At 49.0% G+C, this 22,549-nt stretch overlaps 1 protein-coding gene across 3 annotated transcripts in view; it reads right to left on the bottom strand.

Annotated features, from left to right (window-relative positions):
• The window catches only part of PRICKLE2 (prickle planar cell polarity protein 2), a 105,256-nt gene that overhangs the window by 11,202 nt on the left and 71,505 nt on the right, over nucleotides 1-22,549 (bottom strand). For all 3 annotated transcript variants that reach the window (XM_063411294.1, XM_063411297.1, XM_063411295.1), the window contains 6 exons: nucleotides 21,342-21,525; nucleotides 9,544-9,657; nucleotides 7,706-7,843; nucleotides 6,855-7,058; nucleotides 5,009-5,195; nucleotides 1,816-2,679 (listed from right to left, as the gene is read on the bottom strand). In XM_063411294.1, coding sequence (XP_063267364.1) covers nucleotides 1,816-2,679; nucleotides 5,009-5,195; nucleotides 6,855-7,058; nucleotides 7,706-7,843; nucleotides 9,544-9,657; nucleotides 21,342-21,525 — 1,691 coding nt within the window. The remainder of the gene's footprint in view (nucleotides 1-1,815; nucleotides 2,680-5,008; nucleotides 5,196-6,854; nucleotides 7,059-7,705; nucleotides 7,844-9,543; nucleotides 9,658-21,341; nucleotides 21,526-22,549) is intronic.

The following is a 22,549-nucleotide window of genomic DNA, read 5'->3' as shown; positions in this document are numbered from 1 at the left end:
TAGAACCTTGCACATTAATAAAAATATTATCACCTCACTCTGCAGAGGAACGATGAACACTCACTGCAAGCCCCATCATGCTGAGAATCTACTCCAGAAAGCAGGAAAGCAGCGAGCCATTAAGGCAGCCACTGCCCCTGAGGAAACTCAGACTCTGGCTCTGAATGGTGGACGGATGCCTTTGGGAGGTCTCCCTCCCAGCATTTTAAAAAGGGGTTTCTAAAATGAAAGGCAGAATAATTCTCACTTTGATTTGAAGGCCTTGCCGTATTTTCTGTCTTGACCTATATCCCCAATAATATGTTACACTTCAGCTCCAAAGCATGCAACAACCTCTCCACTGCTCAGAGATTGCTCATCCAAGCTTGGTGTTGCTCAAGACTCTTTGTACTGATGGGGTTTACACAACACAAGTTTTCAAGAACACAAGAGGCTTTGGAAGTGTGGAGCTTTGATTAGGAAAACCCTGTTTTGGAGAGCAATTCCCAATTCCCTCGCCATTTCACATCTATTTTTCCTCTGTGTATATCTGAGACTGTTTAAGCAAAACCCTTCCCAGCTCATTAGCTTCTCCTCTCCCCCCTGTTACTCCACTTGCTGGATAGGGAGATCCTGGCTGAAACAGAAATCATTTCACATCTTGGCATGGGGCTGGCAGCTTCCCTAAACAAACACACCAAACCCCAGGCGCGGATGAGGAGGCACGGGCGTAGCAGAGCAAACCTGTCCATCCAGGCAGGGCAGAGCCCAGAACTGGGATTCAGGGGGGCTCAGCTTTCTATGGGCTTGGCAATCTTCACCACCCATTGCCTGCATCCTGTGGGAGATCCTCAGGACCAGGCACAAACACCTCACAGGCCATTCCCTGCCAGCAGCAAGGCAGAAGGGCTCCATTTTGCAAGAGTTCAGATGCAGGACCTGCCCAAATCCAAGCAATGATTGCCTGGAGCAGAGGAAAGCCAGGAGAGCCGCTAAGAAAAAGCAAGGCAGTTTCTCTGGTGAGCAAACGAGGCTCAGTACTCTCTTTTCCAAGTAGTTTTGTGCTGAGGGACGTGGGAGCTGTGGTGGGTGAGCAAAGCAGAGCAGCCTGCAGGAAGGACAGAGCCTGCCCAGCACCAGCTGCAGACCAGAGCCGCACACAGACACGTCCATGCACACACACACCCATCCCTGCAGCCACCAGTGAAACCCAAACATGTTTGGGGTGAGAGGACTGAGAAATATGACCCTTGTGAGGGATGTGCTCATGAGAAACGAGCTCAGCCTGATGGGACAAGCATCTTGCCTGGCTTTTCCCTGCGGTTTCTACCAAGAGGTTGGGGAAGAGGAATTAAAAGAGCTGTGCATAGAGGGGGAGGAATTTCTTCTAACTAGTCATGTGCTTGAGGACTGCATAACATTCAAAAGGGGTTAACTGGGCCTATTTCAAAGCATTCAAAAATATTTTTAGCCCACAAGGGCAGCTGACAGCAGTCCTTCAAGTGCTGAAGGCTGGAATCTGCCTCTGCATTAGCAGTTGGCCTTGATTTTCCCCCTCTCTTCACAAGAGGGAGGATTAAAGAGCTTGCAAGCAATTGTTTTGAGCTGCACAGAAAGGCCAGCCATCTATAAAGCTCTGCATTTGGTAAACAAGCAAGCAAGTGCAAAGGAACTGTCAGGCTTGTCAGGACCAGGCAGACAAGCCTGTGTCACTGAGCAGTGGTCCCCAAGCTGCTAGCCACCCTCACATTGGGAAGACACCAGAACACAAGGGACTCAGTTGCATGGAGGGCGTGCTGGGGTGGTCTCAGGGTGGCAGGAGCAGGGGTGACATACCTGTAGCATTGGAGAGCGCCAGGGACTCCATGGAGCCCCGGGGAGTCTGCTCGGTGGGCGTCAGGTCCTCTGTGAACTTGAGGGCATTGATGGGGTGACGGGTGCGGCACTGTGACGTTGGCATCCCACCCTCCTCTTCCTCTTCATAGCTGGGGACTTTGACACTTCCTCTGGTCTCTGGGAAGCTCTGGTTGGACATGTCACTGTAGCTCTCCTGCGAGCGGAGCCTCCCTGAGTAGTAGTCCTCTCTGCAGTCCTGGATGAAGCTGCCACCGTGGCTCTTCATGGCCAGCGAGGAGCTCCTCTTTGGGTTGCTGAAGTGTTTTGCCCATAAATCCGACTGCGAGCCCGGCACCTGGGTGGGGTTATAGGAGGTTCTTATGTTGCACTGGCTGAGAAGCTGCAAGGGGGTTTGAGACTGGCTTTGCTCCATTTTGCCCCCATAGTGATAGAGCTCATCCCGGCTCCTCCACAAGTGGTCCCTGTTGAGGCTGGGTGTCTGGCTGGCCAGGCTCAGCAGATCCATCTGCAGGGACAGCGGGTCCACGTCGGTGGAGAGGCGGTTGGAGGTGACCTGCAGCTGGTTGCAGGGGCTGCGCGCCCCCTCCTCGCCCTTGCCCTTGTTCTTGCCGATCTTGGCGCTGCGGCGCGATTCCTTGGCTCGCGCGCTCTGGAAAGCCGAGTCGGAGGAGTCGGAGCCGTTGGGGTCATCACCGATGCTGCAGGCCCTGGAGCAGAAGATCTGCCCCTGCTTGGGCAGGAAGGGCCGTCCCAGCAGCGACTTCTTGCACTGGGCACAGCAGAAGCAGGTCTCGGTGGCGTGCCAGTGCTGGCCGTCGTACGTCATCTGGCCCTGGTCAATACCTTGAGGGAGAAGATGCACAGTGTCAGGGTCATCTAACACTGTATTTAACACCTGCATCAAGGTCAGGCTGGATGGAATTTGAGCAGTGTGGTCTAGTGGAAAGTGTCCCTGCTGATGGTGGGTGGTTGGAATGAGATGACCTTTAAGGTCCCTTCCAGTCCAAACTACTCTATGACTCTATGATTCCCTATGAGTGACGTGCACTCAGCCTCGCTCTTGAAAGCCCTTTTCAGGGTTTCACTGATGGATGAAGTTAAGCCCATTTTTAATTCTTCCTAATTCTAATTCCAGGCCTTTGCTTGGGAGTTACTCAGTGCTGGGAAAGGCAGCAGAACCATGCCTCAAGCTATTTTGTGTTAAATGTGGATATTTCCGATCATAAAGTAAAGGAATGCAAGAAGTTCTCCATAAAGTCCTTGAAGTAAAAGCAATATGCTGCTTGTTAAAAAAAAAAAAAAAAAAAAAAAAAAGCCTTCAACTAAACCATAATGAGGAATTTGTGCTGCCTTGTTTAAACACGTAACAGAGCAGATGTCATCCCTGTCCCTTGCTGCTACTGTGGTCCCATCTTAACTTTATTTTGGCTTCTGGGACCTCTTCTCCAAAACAGAATGGAAAGAGCTGGCCCCAGGGGTTGAGCACACCCCCTTGCCTTGCACCCAGCCATATCTCCTGGGTTGCTTCACCAGGTCTCCCTTGGGTTCAGTAAAGGAATTGACACAGACAGTCTGTCTCCCACCAGCCAAACCCCTGGGAGCAACGTCTGCACAGTGCTCTCAGTCAGAGCCGTGAGCAAACCTCCCGAGGTTTCAATTATAATGTTTGCACACTTATTTAAGCTGCTGCTCCTGGCCAAAGCCCTTGCTGCCCTCGTTCCCTGAGAAACTGCCACGCTCAGTGTGGGCTGGCACGGCGAGTGCTGCACCCACATGTGCACAGCACGTGCCTGCACACCCGCTGTGGGGCCAAGTGCTGCCAGGTAACTTATAAATGAACAGTATGTTCATGGTCTGTTTTATTCCAAGCTAAATTAGGTTTAGCATAATAGTTTTTTTCCTCCCCTTATAGTGAACAAAGTGCTTTTATACAGATGGGAGTGCTACACTTGTGGGCAAAAGAGAGACCAGACGGTGGGTGGGATTTTATCAGCTCCTTTTCCACTGCCTAAAGCCATCTTGCAGAGAAAGGAGTGCAGCCTCTTTACTCCATCCTCACCTACCCAACCCAAGCCTTACAAGACTTCATCACATGCTTACCTCTGATTTATTTAGCTTGTTGGCACAGTGCTCAGCTCACTACGAGTGACTTGCAGCAAAATGGTTGCAGTCCCTCCTTTGCTAGAAATTTGCAAATATGCACCAAACCAGACATTTTACCCTGAAAACCTGACAGTCAGCAGGCTCCAGTGGGCCAGCTGGAGAGAAGGACAGCAGATGGGGGAAGCACAAGAGAAGGGAACCATGCAAGAAACATTATCAGCTGCTTCTTCACCTTTCTGCAGCTGAGCTTTTGGAAAGGATGTGCTGCTGGTCACAGCAGATGCATCCTCCAAGTGCTTCACTGAAACCCTGCATTTCCCCTCCCTGTGCCATCTGGCTGCTGCACAGGAGCAAAATGGTTTTTTCCTCTGCAGCATATGAAGTATTTGAACACGTATGTGAGCTCACCTCTGTGGACAAAGGAAGGGCTGTCTTGCGTGCTCAGTGTGCTCAGCCAAGGGGCAAAGGGGGCTGGGGAGAGCAGCAAGATGCTTCCCAGCCCACCCAGCTTGAGGACATCTAGCCCCCTAACTGAAATGCATTTTAAATCACTGTTCTGGAAACATAAATTGACCTGATGCATTATTTCTTTCTGTCTGAGAACATCTATCTGCAAGTTGATTGAAAAAGACTCAGAAACAATAATGATGCCTAATGAACAAGCATCTCTTCTAACAGTAGCTCATCAAATCATGTGATCCTTTGGCAAGCTTGGTTGGGAAAAATCTGAGTCGAAGAGCCAGGCTGTTTACAGGAAAATGAGATTTAAAGGGAAAAAAGTGTGCCAATGAAATTTTATTATGCCAGAGGAAGCTTTCCCTAGCTACCATTGCTCCTGAGGCTGCCCTCTGATAATCCTCCCCTCTCTGACTACAAAAAGGGATGAACAGTGGTTTAACCAAATAAATCACCATGTCACCTCCTTGGTGAGATGTGAGGAAGGCACAAGCACATTTGATTGCCCCGGCCATGCCCAGTCCCGCCCACAGCCCCACAGAGTCACCAGGGACTCAATGCAGCAGCTCTTGCCAGAAGCAGGCTCCCGGCAGGGCTGTGCCCCGGCCCGTACCGATGTGCTGGGCGCAGGTGTCGCAGTACTCGGCGTACAGGGACTCGAAGCAGCTGCAGCAGTAGGGCCTCCCGTCCTTCATGATGTAGCGCTGCCCGCCCAGCACCGTCTCGCACTCGAAGCAGCAGAAATGCTTCATGTGCCAGTGCCGCCCCTCGGCCTCCGTGCACTCGTCGGCAAAAATGATCTGGGGGAAGAAACACAAGCGTGGAGCAGAGCTGGTCACAAAAGGGACCCGGGATGCAACACAAACCTCTGTGTCTCCTGCCCGTGCATAGCAGCTGTGCCCCTTTGTTCATGCAGCCTCCAAATTTTACAGCTAACTCCCCCAGCCCTGCGTGGGAAACTCCATAGTTTGGTTTGTGGCAGGGACACCCATCATTTCTTAGGAAAATCCATTAAAATGCAAATTCCTCAGAAGCACGTTCATGTCTAGACTACAAAGTGTTAAGGCAGAGCTGCAGTAATGTGCTTGTAAGCTCACCCATCAAACAGAGAGGTCGATCAGGGTAATAAACTCACTTATACACAATCTATCGATCTAGTGGACTTCTGAAGAACAGAGCAGCTGCTTACTGGAACACGTTTACCCATCTCTGAAACAGGGACCTGACCACAAAGGATGAGCAAAAACACAAGGAAAAGGGGCAGCTCTCTAGAGAGGAGAAAAGATGGAGCTACCTTGGCTCCTCATCTGAGGAGCTACCCCAGCCTGAGTGCCTATAAAGGTGATTGTAGTCATTATACCAGTGGCAAAACTGAAACACAAAGCACTGTTAAGGATGAGTTAGAGAAGCAGCCATCTAAAATGTCTTCAGCAGATGCTTTCTTGCTGTGTCTTCTCATCCTTGCTTCAACTCCCAAAGCCAAGCCAAGGGAGCCAGCAGCCCCAGATCTGCTCCCTGGTTCTCTATGATGGCACAGGGTACACCAAAAGATTTACCCTGCAGATCCTCCTACCCCTAAATTACTGTTTCTCACAATTAGTACTTGATGTTTTATGGGAAGAAAAGCATGCTGAAGAATGAGCTGAATGTAAGAATTAAACGAGAATTTGCAGGGATAAAAAGTACAGGAAAAAAATTACCCAGCCTAAGCCACAAAGAAATAGAGCTAGTTGAATGGTTAGGGGTTGTCTTTCACTGGTAACACTACAAATTTAATTGGACACATACATCAATGCTCTGTATATCTGAAGTGCAGAGAGCCTTAGATATTTACTAATTCATGCTTACAAGGATGGGATGTAGTATTTTATAGTACATACAGTTTTCCACACTATGGTTTTCATAACTTTAAAAACCAGAGCAATTTCCTTCACCAACCTTTTAAACAGAGATTGACACTTGAGAAGTGCTCAGAGGCGACTCTGTATGGTTTTCTATCTTAGTTTTGTATTCTGTTTGTTCAGCTTCCTAAAGCCTGTTAATCGCCTCTCTCAAAGCCTATTTCAGCTCGGCGTGTACTCAGACATGACCGAGTTGTAAGAAATGCAGCACTCATCCCACCAGGGGCTTCTTCTGCGGAAATGGAGAAGGGAGGATCACCACACCCAGCTGGGCTAAAATCACACAGCCAGGGGGCTGTGCTTCTACTGCAAACACTCATGGAAACCCCCCAGCTTCCTGTGTGTAGATGAGGTCCTAACTCATAACAGTCCTGGGCAGACTGCAACTAAGAATACCTGAAACCTCAGGAAAAGCTTGCTCAAACCCTTGGCAAAACCAAGCCATCAGTTTGGTGTGTATGCCCCCATGAAACAGTCAGGGAGGGAGGGGAAATGCCACCCAGCCCTCCTGTGCCACCCCAGCGGGCGGCAGTGCTCGTGGCAGGTGCTGTCTCGTACCTCATCGCACGCGGCGCAGCGGGGCTTGAGGCACTCGGCGTGGTGCCTGCCACAGTAGATCTTCCCATCCTGGTAGAAGTAGATCAGGTCGACCAGCAGCTCGTTGCAGACACTGCAGATGAAGCAGGGAGGGTGCCAGCAGACGCCATGTCCCGCTCGGGAGGCGAAGACAGCCATGTCCCCTCCATTGATCTGGCCACCACACTGTCACAAAAGCTGGGGATTAATGGAGGTGACCCCACTGCCACCCACAGCCAACAGGATGCTCTCACCATCACTGCCCTGCAGCATACCACGACCTGAGCTGACAACTCCATGTCAAATATCCTGAAAGGTGCCCTGACAGACCCCAGCACTCGCACCTGGCAGGGTCAAAGGCAGATGCTTATTCCGTGAGTGTCATTAAATCATGGGATGGTGTGACTTGGAAGGGACATGAAGATCATCCAGTCCCAATCCCCCTGCCATGGGCAGGGACCATTTCCACTAGACCAGGTTCCTCAAAGCCACATCCAATGTGGCCTTAACTCTTCCAGGGAACAGCCACAACTTCCCTACGGAACCTGTGCCAGTGTCTCAACACCCTCACAGGAAGACTTTCTTTCTAATATCTAATCTAAACATGCCCTCTGTCACATTTAAAGCCATTCCCTCTTAACAATATATGCCCTTGTAAAAAGTCCCTGTTCAGCTCTCATGTAGTCCCTTTAGGTACTGGAAAGGTTTTAAGGCACCCCAGAACTTTTTCTTCTCCACAGTGAACAGCCCCAACTCTCTCAGCCTGTCTTCACAGGAGACGTGCTTCACTTAACTTGGCTGATGCAGGTACCAGTTCATCAGCCACTACCCACCTGCTCACAGATGGCTCCTGTCATGGTTACAGGGAATGGCCGAACATTGCCTCTCCCTAAATTTTCCCTCTTCCTCTGGTTGCTGAAGAGTTTGAGCTCCCTCTTCTCCTCCTCATCCAATGAGTTGCAATAGCGGACCTAAAAAACACAAGTGATGCTCAGTGCCTGGGGTGTCCCTGGCTCGCCACCCAGTGAGGCACCATTTCATGGGCCCTGCAAAGCTCTGCCCTTGGCTGTGGGGAGGCTGGAGAAATAAAGGTATATGGGCTTCAGTTATCTGAGGTTTGGTCAGAATTTCAAGAGGTGGAGATGAGAAAAAAGGGCAGGAGGATTGCTGCTCTTTGGGTGCTCAGTTTGTAAAAAAGTCTTAAAAGTTCTCAGAGTCCCACCCAGACCAGCAATTGGACTGATGGTTTTCCTGCTTTCTCCATCAGCCTCCTGTCACAATATTCCATTGGCATTTCTAGAGCACAGACCTTTTTTTCTGCACAAATGACAGAGTTCCAGTGACTTGTGAACTATACTTCCAGCGCAGGATCAAGCCTGCTGATTTGCAAATCCTCTGCATAGCATGGTAATAAGGAAATAAGTAAAATAAAAGGATACAAACAATGAATGATGCAATTTCCCTGAAGCTTATAAAACTCTGAGGTTTTCCTGGCTATTTCCATCCTGCAGGCTTAGCTCTTGGCTGGTTGCATTTCAATGGGGAATACAACTGAAGAGCCAGGGAGGTCAAATGTAGCAACCACAGGCCAATCCACCCTCCATTACTTGGGAGAGGAGGCTCATGGAGCTGAGCAGGGTTATTCACATGAGCAATCCGCATGTGAATAACCCTGAATACCTTGTACGTTCAAAAAACTGAGCATTAAGGGAAACTGGATGCAAAATATGCCGATTTGCAGAAAAGACACACAGACTTGCATGTCCAACTTGCAGGAAAACGGGCTGCAGTAGCAGCATTTGTGTGTATTTATTAGGATTTTTTGCTGTCAGAGGCTGTGGGTTTCCAGTAACTGCTAGGGAAGCAGGCAGGCAGGTTGGATGTATGGGAAGAAGTCCCTTCTTTGTGCCTGGAGCTCCCCCCATGCTGACAGTGCTGTGTCCATGGCACCCAGCCACATGCAGGCAAACTTGTAAAAATCTGGCTGAGATCAAACAAGTTACCTGCGTGCATTTCCCAGAGCGGCTTCTTCAGAAAGTAGTATGAAAATAATTCTTTTTGTTTACGCAGGGAAATTTTGTGGGTTACCAGAAGCCAGTGTTCTCACTGGTGAGATCAGGATGTCAAAGACCAGACCTCTTTTGCTGCCTCACGTCATTCTTGGGAGACGTAAGAAGGTTTATTTTGCTCTGACTGGTTTTGACTCAACCTGCGGCCTCGCAGGCTCTCCCAGCTCATGAGGCTCAGCCCAGGTGAAGCCCCTCCCCAGCACACTCACTCCCACTCCAAGGTGAGTCGGAAGCAGCACCTGGGAAAAGGCTTTTGCAACTTTGGATCTGTCTCTAGATAACCTCAACAGCATTCCAAGCCGCTTTTTAACGGGGCCTTGGGCTCCAAGGGCTGAGAAAATGCTTTTTGTTTCAGACAACTGAAGAAAGATGATTAAAAATTTTAACTTTAGAAACAAACAACTCCCCACCTCCAACAATCAAAGCAGGGAGCAAATACAGTAACTTAATTAGCAGCATGACTGAAATTCAAGTATAATCCCCTGAAAAGCAAAAGGAGTTGAGAAAGGAAAGCCATGCTTCTCACAAGTAAACCCCAGGAGGAGCAGCCACTCCCCACCCGCAGCCCTGCTGATGTCCAAAGACATTTTCTGGATACTGACCTCATTGTCATGTGGTGGCAGCTGGTGAAGAAGTTGCTTTATGCGGGATTTTTCTCCGGGGCTGTTGACATAGGGAACCTTGTCCTCGGGCAGGCAGCTGTAGTACTGGTGCACCTATGGAGCAAGAGAGGGGACTGCAGTGGGGTTCCCTGGCCGAGCCCATGCCCCTGTGCCCGGTCAGCAGCCACCCCCTGAGGCAGCAAGCGCTGGGTCTTCCTGAAGGTTTTGAGCAGGGAAACACAGCCAGGAGCTGCTGCAGGTTTGTTTTCTTTAGTCCTCCAAGGCAGAGGGGTGGCAGCCCCAGTGAGGTGGGCACGTTACCGTTTGCTCTGTCAGCCTCCATAGCGTGAGCATTGCGCCGGCTGCGGGGATGTGTCGGCACCTGCCTCGGCAGGGAGGTTAAAAAGGCTGCGCCCCAGCAGTCTCCGTGTTGCTGGCTATCTCAGCCTCCACCTCCATCAAACCCCTCCGGGCTTTTTTCTGCTGCAATTTGTGGAAATAAACAGCAGATAATATCTGTTGGAAGGCTTAGTTTTTCTCTTTCGTCTCAGAGCGTGTAATTAAAATCAGCTATTAAAAAGGCTGAGGAACAGTGTGCCCGACGCTGGGAGCACAGTGCAGCCCGGAGAGGAAGCACACCCTAAACCCCAGCATCTCTCCTCCGACTGCCACACCTGGGATGTGCACTCAGGGGCAGGGCCAGCAGCGGGAGGGGACTCGCTGGCTGAGGATCCGCTCCGTAATAGCCACGGTGACGTTGAACAGCTCAGGAAGAACCAGGAGAGGGTAAAGGTAAGGGAAAGCTCAGCTGGGATTGGGATTCCCTGCAGCCCCAGATGTCTCCGGGTGCTTGGGCAGAAGCAGAGAGCTGGCTGGCTTCCTCAAATCTGCTCTTGGCTAGAGAGATGCAGGCTGTTCTCCCAGTGCACACAGCTTTCTGCTTTTGCCATGGTGGGATTAGCCCTGAGATGCTCCCTCAGCTATCAGCAACTCATTTTGGAATGGCTACACTGCCTACAGCTTTCACACGGCTTTTCCCAAAAACACCTCCTTTGCAGTGGTTGCTGATCAGCTCTTTCCCTCGCTGTATGCTTTGAACTTTGGCCTAGAAAGCTCCACCTGGGCGAGCTCTCTCCAGAGAAGCCCTTCTGCCTGCACAGCCCCACAGCATCTATGGATGACGAGCTGCTGTGGGTCACTGGGAGGAATGGGGACACAGGCTGGTCACACAGGGCTAGCTGGCAGGGAGCTCACCCATGGGTTTGCAGGCTGATGGGGGTGGCTCATATGCAATTATCTTCTACAGGAAGAACTACCCTTTTGTTCCAGAATAACTATCCAAAGCTAGCTTTATTCAGGAAAAATTGCCCTGCATTCATCTCACTCCCTGCTCTCATCCAGAACTACCTGCGAGCAAGAACTGCTCCAGTGGTTTTCTCAGTTTATGGTTCCTCCCAAACCGATGTCACCATCCACCTTTCCCCATCATCAGGTTTTCCAGAAAGGGAGATTTCAGCAGATTTCCACAAGCAGGTCTGCAGTGTTGATGACAAGGGAACTGCTCGTGTCGCAAAGCCGAGGAACATGCTGAGCATATGGCACTGCAAAACCCTAAATTTGTTTTGCTAAGGCACAGCAGAAACAGACCCACCAGCTATGGAAACTGTCAAAGAAAGAATGGCTGTGAAGTATTTTGTTATGTTAAAAAGAAAACAAACATTAGAATACTTACTTTGCATTTATAGAGCATCCTTCATCCAGGGACATTAAAACACATTAAAAAACACTAAAATTCTTATGACATGCTACACAAGGTAGCAAATATACAGGACTAATTGCAGGATCACGATGTTAAATGAGCTCCCTAAGTTCATGCAGCAAGTCTGTAGCAGAGTTTGCAGTTGAAAATCTCCCAGCAATGCCTCAGCAGCCACACCAGACCCTTTCCTGGGCTGCCACGGTACACACTCCTGGCTGGCTTCTCCTGCCAAATTCCCCACGTGCGGAGAGGCTGACTGCTGTGCCCTGCACTCACACTGGTCAGCTTGTGTTTTGATTTCTTGCAATGAAGTTTTTTTGCCCACCCAGTCCTTGAAGTCGGTGGAGACCATAAATTACTTTTTTTTTGAAGAGCCGCCAAATTACTAAAGCAATGAGCCCCAAGACGCTCACCTTGGGCAAAACCAAGGATGGGAGCTCTTCCCTCAGCTGCCTGGGTGCTGCCTTCCCAGAGCACAATACAGCAGGATGTACGTGCCCAGCTCTGCTCCTGCTTCCGCTGGGAAGTTTTCCATTTAGTCTCAGCAGGACTGCAGGAACTGGTTCCCATCACACCAGCAACATAGCTTGGCAGGGATGGGCAATTTGGTTTGAGAAGCAAAACAAAATAAATACAACAGGCTCCAACCTGTGTTCTGTTGCCTGAAATAACCTGAAAGAGCTTGCTTTGGATCTGCATCAGCCAAGGGGACCTTCTCAAGGAGTGCTCATGGAGAGGATGGAGCAGAGGCAGCTGCCAATCCTTGTCCAGTGCCTGTGGAACATCTAATGGGAAGAAAATCCTTACAACTGCCAAGGGCTTTCTCCAGCCATCATCCCCTTCTGGGAAAAACTTGAAGCAGAGGGATACACAGATCCTTTCATCTGGGACATCACTTCTATTCCAAGAGATCCATCCAGAGGGCAGATGAAGAGCAGAAGGACACCCCTTGCCCAGGCTGACATTAGGCCAGGCCTGTGCATGTCACACTCTCTCATCCATCACCCGTTCCCATGGCATGAACCCAGCTCCTTGGATGGGAGACCCAAGCCTGGGAGGGACAGGGTCACAGGCTGCCAGTGTCCCTGCCTCTGTGCCCAGCTGGCTGCCAACAGCATTTCTGAGCTGCTGTGGGAGCAACTGGGCTGGCACAGGCCTGTGAGATGCTCAAAAATAAAGAAGGAAAAGGGGATTCTTAGATCAATCTGGCTTTTCAGGGAAAAAGCCTGCAGAAAGTGTTAACTTGCTGGAAAACTAAAACTGCTCAGTCTGCACTTTGCTTTTGTACAAAAGGTCACTGTTTTATGCTAAAGTAACTCCTCCTCCATCCAGCACTGTGTTGCAGCATGCATAAGCCTTGCAGGGCCAGGGCCAGACCCCCATGTGCCTGCTGCTGCTGGCTCCTCACTGCCCTTACAGGCTCTGCAGCAGCAGTTGCACCCAGATAAGGGTAACAGTGTGGGCAATGACCCCGGAGAGATAACATTTCCTCTTTAAGCAGTGCAGTATCTGTAACTGTTTTATTATTAAATACTTCTGCTGTACAACACAGCAACTCTGCATCCTCCTGTTTCCCCTCACAACAGATCTGCTCTGCCCGTGATTGTCCCAACAAGCATCATTAACACACAGGAACCCCTGGTGGGGCTGGACTAGGTTTCATCCTCAGTTGCCTCCCTTGTCCCACTTCACTCTGACTTCTGCTCACATCTGGATGAGAGAAATCCCAAAGGAGACTGGAAAACATCACGCTGAGTTAAAATAAGGCTTCAGACAACATCACAAGGTCGCAGATGGCACGGGGATGGTCTGGCCAGTGCACTGGACATGGGGACAGCTGTGGGTGCCATGGGATACTGGCAGGCTGGGCAAGCTCCATCCCACCCCAGTGAGGTTCCACTCACACAGGCTCCATCCTACCAGAACCTGGCACAGCAGATTCCCAAGGTGTTATTCTCACCTTCATAAGGAAAATGTCCAAACATCAAGTTTTGCTAACAAAAACTGATATACGTTTTGGAAATTAACAGCTGCTTGATGCTAAAAGGGGGGAGGGGAAGAGGGGGAGGTAGAAATTAAAAAAGAAATAAACCAGGAGAAAGGAAAAACATAATTTAAAAACAGGGCAGAAAAAAGCCTTTAAACTGGAGCCAACTTTATTCAAAGGCACTGAGGAAAGTAATTACATTAGTTTACAAATGCCTTTGTGTTCTGTGGTCTTCTTAGGTTTGGGGTATGTTTCTAGTTTAACTTTGACAGTTTACAAACCTACCCTGGCCCTGCTAAATAAAGGCAGGACTGCAGCTTGTCCTGGCGGTCCCAGGGTGACCAAAGATAAAACCCACATGAGCATACCAGTGAGCAAAGCCTTACACCCCCTAGAAGGAAAAGCTTGCAAACATCCTGTAAATTCAAACTATTGATGAAGGATCTCTTTGATCAATGAATTAAAGGAGGTGGAGGGGAAATATCACATTTCTTACGCCACAAATTGCTGTTGGGAAGTAGCATTTGGTTGTACTTGCCCTGAGCACAACAGCCCTTCCTAAAGCACCCATCAAACCGGGCTGTTTGGGATGACTGTATGGCTGGGATGGACTACAAAGGAGCACATGGTGTCCTGGCACGGGCACCGACTTGCTCAGCCCTCACAGCTCCACACAGCCAGCTGGGCAATCCCTCCTGGCTCTCATGAAACCAAACCCACTGCAAAACCAACTGCAAGGCTTTTGCAAAGAGCCCTGTGAGGGCAGGACGTGCTGGCCTGTGTGCAGTAGGGTGCCTGCACACAGATGTCCTCAGAAAGGGGACCTTGGTGACTCAGCCACCACTCAGGCACAGTGCAGTAAATATCACACACAGTGGAGTCTGTTCAAAATACAGGCACACCAGCATTCCCCAATGTCCCCCCCATGCCCAGGACAGCATCATTCTCCTGGGAACGTGCCAGGGTACCACAGCCCTGGCAGCCCAGTCCAGGATACCCAGGGATGTCCCGTGGCAGCACAGGGAGCTGGTGGCACATTTACGTGTGTGTGCTCAATTGTGGCCCCTTCTCCTAGCTCACTGCTGCGTGCAAACTCCCACGGGATTTGGCTGCTGAGGGAAGAAGGCAGCCAGTGGCTCTGACAAGCCCATGCTGGCCCAGGCGATCAGGGCTGCTCCTGTGGCTTGCCTGCTCCTCCCCAGTGCTGGCTTTGGAGCAGCACACGTCAGGCTTTAATGATCCTTTACAATGAGCACTTAAAATTGAGAGAGAAACAAACTTGATGCTTTTGTATGTCTCTCATTCCTGCTGGCCTCCCTTGGAAAAGCAAGGGGGAAAATAATCTCAAACAAACCACATGCAAATAACTTTCCCAATATGTCTGTGAAACATCGCAAGCGCTTGTACACGTTGACTCACACTCAATCTCCACAGATGACAGCACAAGTGAGCCTGGAAAACGGGTTCAGTGTGCTTTGGCCCGAGTCTGGCACGTCCTCCTTTTCCAAGGCCGTTAGGATACAAAGCACTGATTTATTTTTTGAAGCCAAACAATCCTTACAGCAGGGCCAGATGCTCTGAAATGAGAGTGGGAACTGCTGGCTGGCTCTGCCAGGCATGGGGACGTGGGCAGGGATCAGAGTGGCCCCTGAGAGCCCAGAGCCCCAGCTGGGAGCAGGCCTGCACCCCCAGATCTGCAAGATCCCCCCAGATCTGAGCTCCCGCGTGCCGGTGCTCAGCAGCGGGAGGCAGATGCACTCCTGGCGCCGGGCAGTCCGGCATCCTGCGACGCTGCGTTTGCTCTTGGAAACCCGCTCCCGACTCAGAGGGACAAAGGCGGGGGAACAAAGGAAAAATCATTTTTCTAAGTGCTATTTGTTCTGGCACGCTCTGCGGCTTTCCGCACGCTCCTCTCCCACGGCTAGCGGCAGCCGAGGCGTCTGAGCGCTGCTGCTCCCCGGTCGGGAACGACGGCCATCCTGCCAAGCCTCAGAGCAGCTCTCGGCCTGTGAGGGATCCCACGGAAGCGCTGCTTCCTGCTGCCATCAAAGAGCAACATTTGAATGAAGGCCCTGCGTCCACACGTTTTAAACTTGTGAAAAGCTACGACATGATTTTTCTTTTTTAAAGCAGAAATTGAATTTGGATTAAAAAGAGCCAGATCAGTGCTTTCAACAGCATCAAGAGTGGTCTGTGCTGCGAGGTCCATGCAGGGCTCAGGGTCCCCTGGAGCACCAGGAACGATAATGATCATCTGCTGCATTGATCATCACTGATCATTCCCCTGGGTATCCCACATAACATACTCTTGGTTTCCTAAGGCATGGGGTAGCACATTCACGTAACACTGCAACACAGAAAAGCTCTAGTTGCACACTGGAATAAAGCTCCAGGAGAAGTTTCTGTTGGGTAGTCCAGGGTTTTTCAGTTTCCTTTTCCACTCCCTGCCTCTCACCTCTGCTGACCTCCATATATCTTCTTCAAATTTCAGAATCAAGTAAACCATGTCAGCCAAGTGGTTTGGTTTCTGTGACCCACCAAAAGTAGCTGATTCCCTCCCTGATAATAAGATTATTCAAAGATTAACAAATTTTGACAGCTTCCACTGGCTCACCACGATCAGGGCAATACCCCAGGATATAGAAATGCAGAAGTCCAGACACATGGTTTTGCCATGGGCTCTTTTACAGCATGGGATGGGCTCACACTTCTCCATCCACTCTGTTCCAGGGCAGGCGAACAGCCCCAGGACCTCCTACCCCACTCCAGCTGTCCCCAAGTCACACAGCACCAGCATCACACCCAGAAGCAGCATTCCACAGAAGAATCATTCCACAGAAGAATCATTCCACAGAAGAAGCATTCCGTGCAGGACTGCTGCTCCATCCAGCAGCTGGGAAGCATTCGGCACAGTCCGATGCCTGGAGGCTGGATTTAGACAGCTCCAGCCTTGAAATAAGAGCCGCTAACTGCCGGGCTATTTAGATACTGAGAGAGTTCACTGGGGAGGTGATGGACTTACTGCTACCTCAGAGTGAAACCGGAGAGCTTTTCAAAATGTGCTGAAAGGCAGCTTTTGGGTAAAATACTCCAGCGTGCACATGTGTAAGGGGCAAAATGAGAGGCAGCTGCAGCTCCTGGGAGCAGGGTATCACAGAATCACAGAATTAGTCGGCTGGAAGAGACCTTCAAGATCATCGAGTCCAATCCATGCTCTAACACCTCAACTAAACCATGGCACTGCGTGCCACATCCAGTCTTTTTCTAAACACATCCAGGCATGGTGACTCCACCATCTCCCCAGGCAGGCTATTCCAGTACTTTATTACTCTCTCGGTACAGGAGTAACAGCTTCTCCTCAGGGCCCTCAGCTTTCCATCCACCCTGCTCTGCTCTCAGGATCAGAATCTGCCAGGAGGGAAGAGCTCTTCACAGGCCTTTTGTCCTTCCTCTACCAGGTTGTAAATGAGATTGTCTGCTCCCCACTACTACACAGCTTTGGGGCACAGGGTCGCTTTGGTCTGTTTTACTCCTTCCTTGCTGCATGCAGGACTCCAGTCTCTTGAGGAGTGAAACAGTTTGCCAAACTCAGAAGGCTCAAGAAAGAACAAGATGGTACAATGACCGTGACACGCAGGCACAAGTGAGACACAAGTCCCCCAGAGATACCTGGCCCAGATAATGTAGTTTCTGCCTCACCAGAATGGTGAAAATCTTTATGTAAGGTGTAAATGCATGTTCAGTATAGGTTCATCTCCGTTCTCCGTCCCTCACTTTTTGACCTGAACAGCAACTGATGAAACTTGGAGGTTTTATAACTCAAGCCCTTACAACAGGTCTTGCAAAATATCCAGAAGAAGGATTAACATCTCTGTCAGCCCCTGAATAAATTCCCTGTGACAGCTACAAGTTTCACACCACTGCAAAGCTCTTGAGGTCCAAGCTCTTTCTGCCTTAAAGAAAAATGGTCTCCTGAACCTTCATGCTGCTAATTTTAGCTCAGATGAGATTTTCATAACTTTTTAAGGGACTCAACCAGAGCAACTGTGTTGACAACAAGAGGGAATTAAGTTCTTACGGCACATGCAAGGTTCTCAGATGTTGGCATGCTAGAGCCATACAAAAAAACACACTGAGGCTGAAGTAGAGCCTCATCTTTTGTTTAATTGGAAATTTCTGCCCATAACCAGCTGCTCCTAATACTGAGACACAATAAAGATAGAAATCCTAAAAAATCCCTTGTATTCAGAAATTCAAAGTGGCATGTTATAACCCCTTTGGATTTCTCCAAACCACAGGCCCAAGGAATTCAAAGCTGCACATTCACATGTATTTACACAAGCCTTGCCTAAAAATGTGAAAAACACATCACAAAAGGATTTATTTTCAAGCATCTGCCCTCAAACTTATGTCAGTGCAAGGAGGATCAGCTGTCAGACTGCCAGCCCCAGCAGACAAACTGGCTCCCAAAGATGTCTTCCTCTGTCTCTGCAGCCAGGCTCAGTCTGGGATTTTGCTTTCCTGAAAACACTTCTAAAGGTGTTTGCCCATTTCAAGACTTGGACACTTTTCTTTATCTAATCATTGAACTGCAGGTAGAAAAAAAGAGCATTTCACAAAGCCCATGCCCCCTGTTTCTCTACAGCCATCTCTGCCATTCCCATCTGCACCCCTATCTTCCAGAAGAGAAGTCCCTCTTCTGCCATAAGACAATTTCTCATTGAAGTCCAATCCAAGTGGGATTAGACCCACAGAAGCCTCCAGGCCATCCTGTGTAGCCAATTCCTACTACAAGAAACCCTGTTTCCTTATCAGATTGTGATTTATGGAGCTCAGTACTGGGTTTTTACCCATCACTCTCCCAGCTGGCAGCTCGTCGCTGAGCCTTACACCACTCATGGTTTCAAAACTCTTCCAATTTCCTGCCTGAATGAATCTGGGGACAGTTTATGTCTACATTCTTGGGCAAAAGTTGGAGCTTGGATAACTGCTCTTCCCCCTCTATGAACAGGGGAAGAACAATTCTAATGAACAATTTGCTAGGCTGGACAAACTAAGCTCGTGTAGGTTCCTCAATGAAATAACATTTCCAGTGTTCTTCCAGTTTATACCTCTCTTTCTTGAGCAGACATGTCACACATTTTAGTTGGTTTATCAGAAAAATTTAATCATGCCTTATTCAGAGGTGTTATCAATTTTTATATTACTATCCTAATCCCTGTGTTACAAACATATTTAGAAATACATTGCATTTATGGCTTTTGAATAAAGCCCTTTTTAGTCTTACACTAATGAGCCATAATATAAGGGATAACTTCCAGCTCCACTTGTTATTACAATGTTTGGATCAGTATCTATGAACAATGGACCAATGCTTTTTTTGTCTTCAGTACTGAGCATTGAATATCCAACATGATTTTCACTAGTGACAGACAGACCAGCCACAGAGCAGCTGATGCCTGAGTTAGAGTCCAGGAGTACAGTGAGACCTTATAGGTTTGAGTCAATTCCCCTCTAGATGACAGTAATTTAAGCTTTGGATTGAAGGGACTTTTCCAATACTGAAATGACCTGTGGACACTGCCAAAAAACGATGTCATGTTTGCAGGCCAACTCCTCCCCACTGAAATCCTGTAAATTGCTGTGTTGAGTGAGACGTGAGCGCTGTCTCCCAAGAATAGCGAGGTAGGAAGGCTGTCGTCCAAGCAAAATAAGAAAATTGCATTAGTCTTTCAGGGGAACACTTACCTCCCCAGTTCATATACTGCATAGAGATTTTAATAAAGTAGAATATTGCGGAAAAAGTTGTTTCATTTAATCTGTTTTACGTCCAAAAAAATACAACAGCGAAACAGCAGGAGGCAGAGAAAAATTCCCTGCCTGTTAATCTGTATTTTCAGCCCAGCCTGGCAGCAGTACCCTCAGCCAGAGCAGAGCCCACCAGCTGCTCCATGGCTGGCACCAGCCTTGCAGAGGCTCCACATCACGTGGACACACCTGAATCATTGACCCAAAAGCCACACATCTGTCTGCAGACTTACACATCCCCACTGAGCTGCTGCAGAGGCATCTCCTACCCCCATGGGAGGTAAATGGCCTCTCCTGCACTGTGGGGCATCCCCAGCCAAGGGACAACCATTCTATGATTCCATGGAACTCCATGGAATTCCATGGAGCTGCTCTGCCCCCAGGGACAAACCCCAGGCCTGCAGCGTGGCTCTTGCAGAGCCCAGGGAAGTCACACCTCACTTTTGTCATCCTAGTGGCTCATCTAAAATGTGAAAGTCATGAAAGGGCTGGGGGGCGAGCTCTGCTGGACAGATTTCAGGGCTGTCTCTGGCTCTGCTTGTGGCTGCTCTTCATCTCCATGGTGATGAGAGACAGGTCTGAAGTGGCAAATTTGCTGAAAGGCTCAGCGATGCAGACTAGGAGTGTACTGAGAAAACAAGCATTGGGACTGAGAAGCACAATGACCTCTGTAAGAAATAGATGCTGGAAGAACCTAAAATACATTAAACTGAGCAATGCATGAGATGTCAGTAACTACTGGTAGATCTAATGGACTTCTATTTCCTCCTGAGCATCCCAAACTCCCCGATGCCACACTTAAAGAGCACCTAAGGGATCAAAGAAGCACATGGGTCTCCTGGAATATGTCACCACCATGCTGAAAGTGGATTTCAATCACTGCACACGTCATGATGTACTCATTAGAGACTGTGTCTACCTGGTCAGGTGCCACCTGTCACTAAATACCTGTATTTCCACCCAAAGCTACAGGAACATGGGCCAGGGTGTGCTCCAGAAGCTGCCTGGTCAGAAACCAGCAATGAGAGCAGGTGGCACCAGCTTGGGTATGGTCCTCCAACAGGACCCCCCAAACCCAACCAGTTCATGTTGCCACAGCATGAAGGACCAGCAGAGCTACCTCAGAACCATCTGCATTTCTCCACACACCCCATCTTGTACCTCCTGCAAGGCAAAAAGAGAGCCTCTAACATAAGGAGGGTGACAGAAAGCAAGGCTGCTGCCTGATTTGCACGGTTGGATGGCACCAAATGAAACACATGGTGCTGTGGAGTTTCAAGTGAGCACTGAGCAAGGCTTATAAAGACAAGGAAAAAAAAAAGAAACAAGCCACCAAACAACTGGATTTTCTCTAATCAGACAGATAATATTTACAGCCTACGGGTGGTGCCAAAATATTTCAGGAAATTCCTAAGCCTGTCTGAATAAAAGCACAGGAAAACACAGTACTTAAGGACAGCAACTATGGCAGTAAGAATGAAAGCTTTCCACCCCCTTCCAGCCTCCTTACACAGTTTAAAATTATTGCCATATCATCTCATACTGCAATTATCGAGACTAAGCTCATTTTGCCATCTCCACTGCAAATGAAGTTCTGAATTGAATATATAAAAGACCGGCATAAAAATCAAAGGATTCATGTAAACTGGAAGGAGCAGAATCAATGCATGCTCCACACAGCACACTGAGGTCTAATTCATCCCACACAATCTTGCACCAAGAGACCTGAGCTTTATTTAAGCTATTCCTTCCAGTAAGGCATAAACATCATGCTTGAAAAACCCAAACCACAAAGCTTTTGGCCCATTTTTCAGAGTTATCCACCAGCTTTGACTGTTTGCCCTGCACTTACCACAGAGAGGAGCAGTCCAGGAGGCAGAACAGAAGCACTGAGCCCCTGGGAAACACTGGAGTGCCATCGCTTTTTTCCCACTGAAACATTAGATATGTCTTTTCCCTTGCACAACCACAAGAAATCCCATCCTGGAGGTATTTTGTTTTCCCCCCTCTCAATTACCAATTACATCCACAGATGCAGAAAACCACAGGTCCTGCAAGGATCACGTGTCTGTTTTGTTCCATTTGAGCATTCAGACCAGACCTGTCCCTGCAAGTCTCTCTAGTGCACCCAGAAACAACCACACACAACAAGTGCTCGCACCCCTAAAGAAAAATCAGGAAAATTATTTCCAAAGAACATGCAAAACTGATTATTTTCTGGTAGCTGAGTGGTGTCATCATTACCTGCTCAGGCTTCAGGCCAGGGGGGACCCAGGCATACTCCTCCAAAGCACAGCCTGAGTCGTCGTCAGAAGTTGAATTCCTCTGGAAGTCGAACATGAGCTTTGTGACTGTCTTCTCCATCTCCAGAGGCATAACTGTTACAATGTGCTCTTCCTGGGAGCACTTACAGTGAAGGCAAATCTTCCTGTAAGGTGAGGAGAGAGAAAAAGAGATGCCCCGGTGAGAAGTGCTTTAAATGAGAAAGTGATTCCTGTCAGTCGCTGGCCTGCAGAGACTAAACTCAACCCTTTCTTATGCTCAGGCATTTTCCAACATGGGATTTGTCTCTCTTACGAGGAGGAAATAAAAGTCCGTATTTTCTGTAACAACACTTGGCAATCCAGCTGACTCAGACTGCCCAGTGTTTGGGGATATGCAATTGCTTGTCCCTTTACTGCTCCACAAAGAGTATTTCCAGGGGCCAGCAGGCCAGCACAGGCACAGGCCATGCCTGGTGGGGGTTTGCTTTGCCAGCCAGAATAGCAGTCATTACTGAATTCAGGACAACTGAGCACTTTGCTAAAATGGGAAACAGTGGATTGACTGGGAAGCTGTGAATGACAAGTCTCTTTAGCATGCTGATAGCATAAATTTGCCTATTAAAGTAGCATAAAAATTGATTATAGTCTGAACATATAAAGCTAAATTAAATTAAGGGAGGCTACAAAACCCAGAGTCACACTGCAATGGAATCTTAACCACCCGGCTGGGTGGCACACGCCACAGCTCAGCAGCACAGGGAGGAAAGCACAAGAACTGAAAGAACAGCCCACAGGTTGCAATTCAACAGCCATTAGCTGAATTCACTGCAAATATCTGTTGTTCTTAACACTTCTTTAAAGGGGCTGTTCCTGCAGCTTGTGGCCTGTGACAGATCTTCACAGGCTTGAACCTCAACCTTTTTCTGCAGGGCTGCAAGGACAGTACAGACTCATAGAATGGTTTGGGGTGAAAGGAACCTTAAAGGGCATTCAGTTCCAACATCCCCTGCCATGGGCAGGAACACCTTCCACCAGACCATGTTGCTCAGAGCTCCATCCAGCCTGGCCTTGAATGCTTCAAGGGATGGGATATCTGCAAGTTCTCCAGGCAGTCTGTGCCAGGGCCTCACCCCTCTCACAGTAAAGAATGCCCTCCTAATATTCAATATAAATTCACTCTGTTCCAGT

Source organism: Prinia subflava, chromosome 14 (genome assembly GCF_021018805.1).
Source record: "Prinia subflava isolate CZ2003 ecotype Zambia chromosome 14, Cam_Psub_1.2, whole genome shotgun sequence".
NCBI classification, from domain to species: domain Eukaryota; kingdom Metazoa; phylum Chordata; class Aves; order Passeriformes; family Cisticolidae; genus Prinia; species Prinia subflava.
The sequence above is the reverse complement of the archived record's forward strand: the minus strand, read 5'-3'. Positions and strand labels throughout refer to the sequence as shown.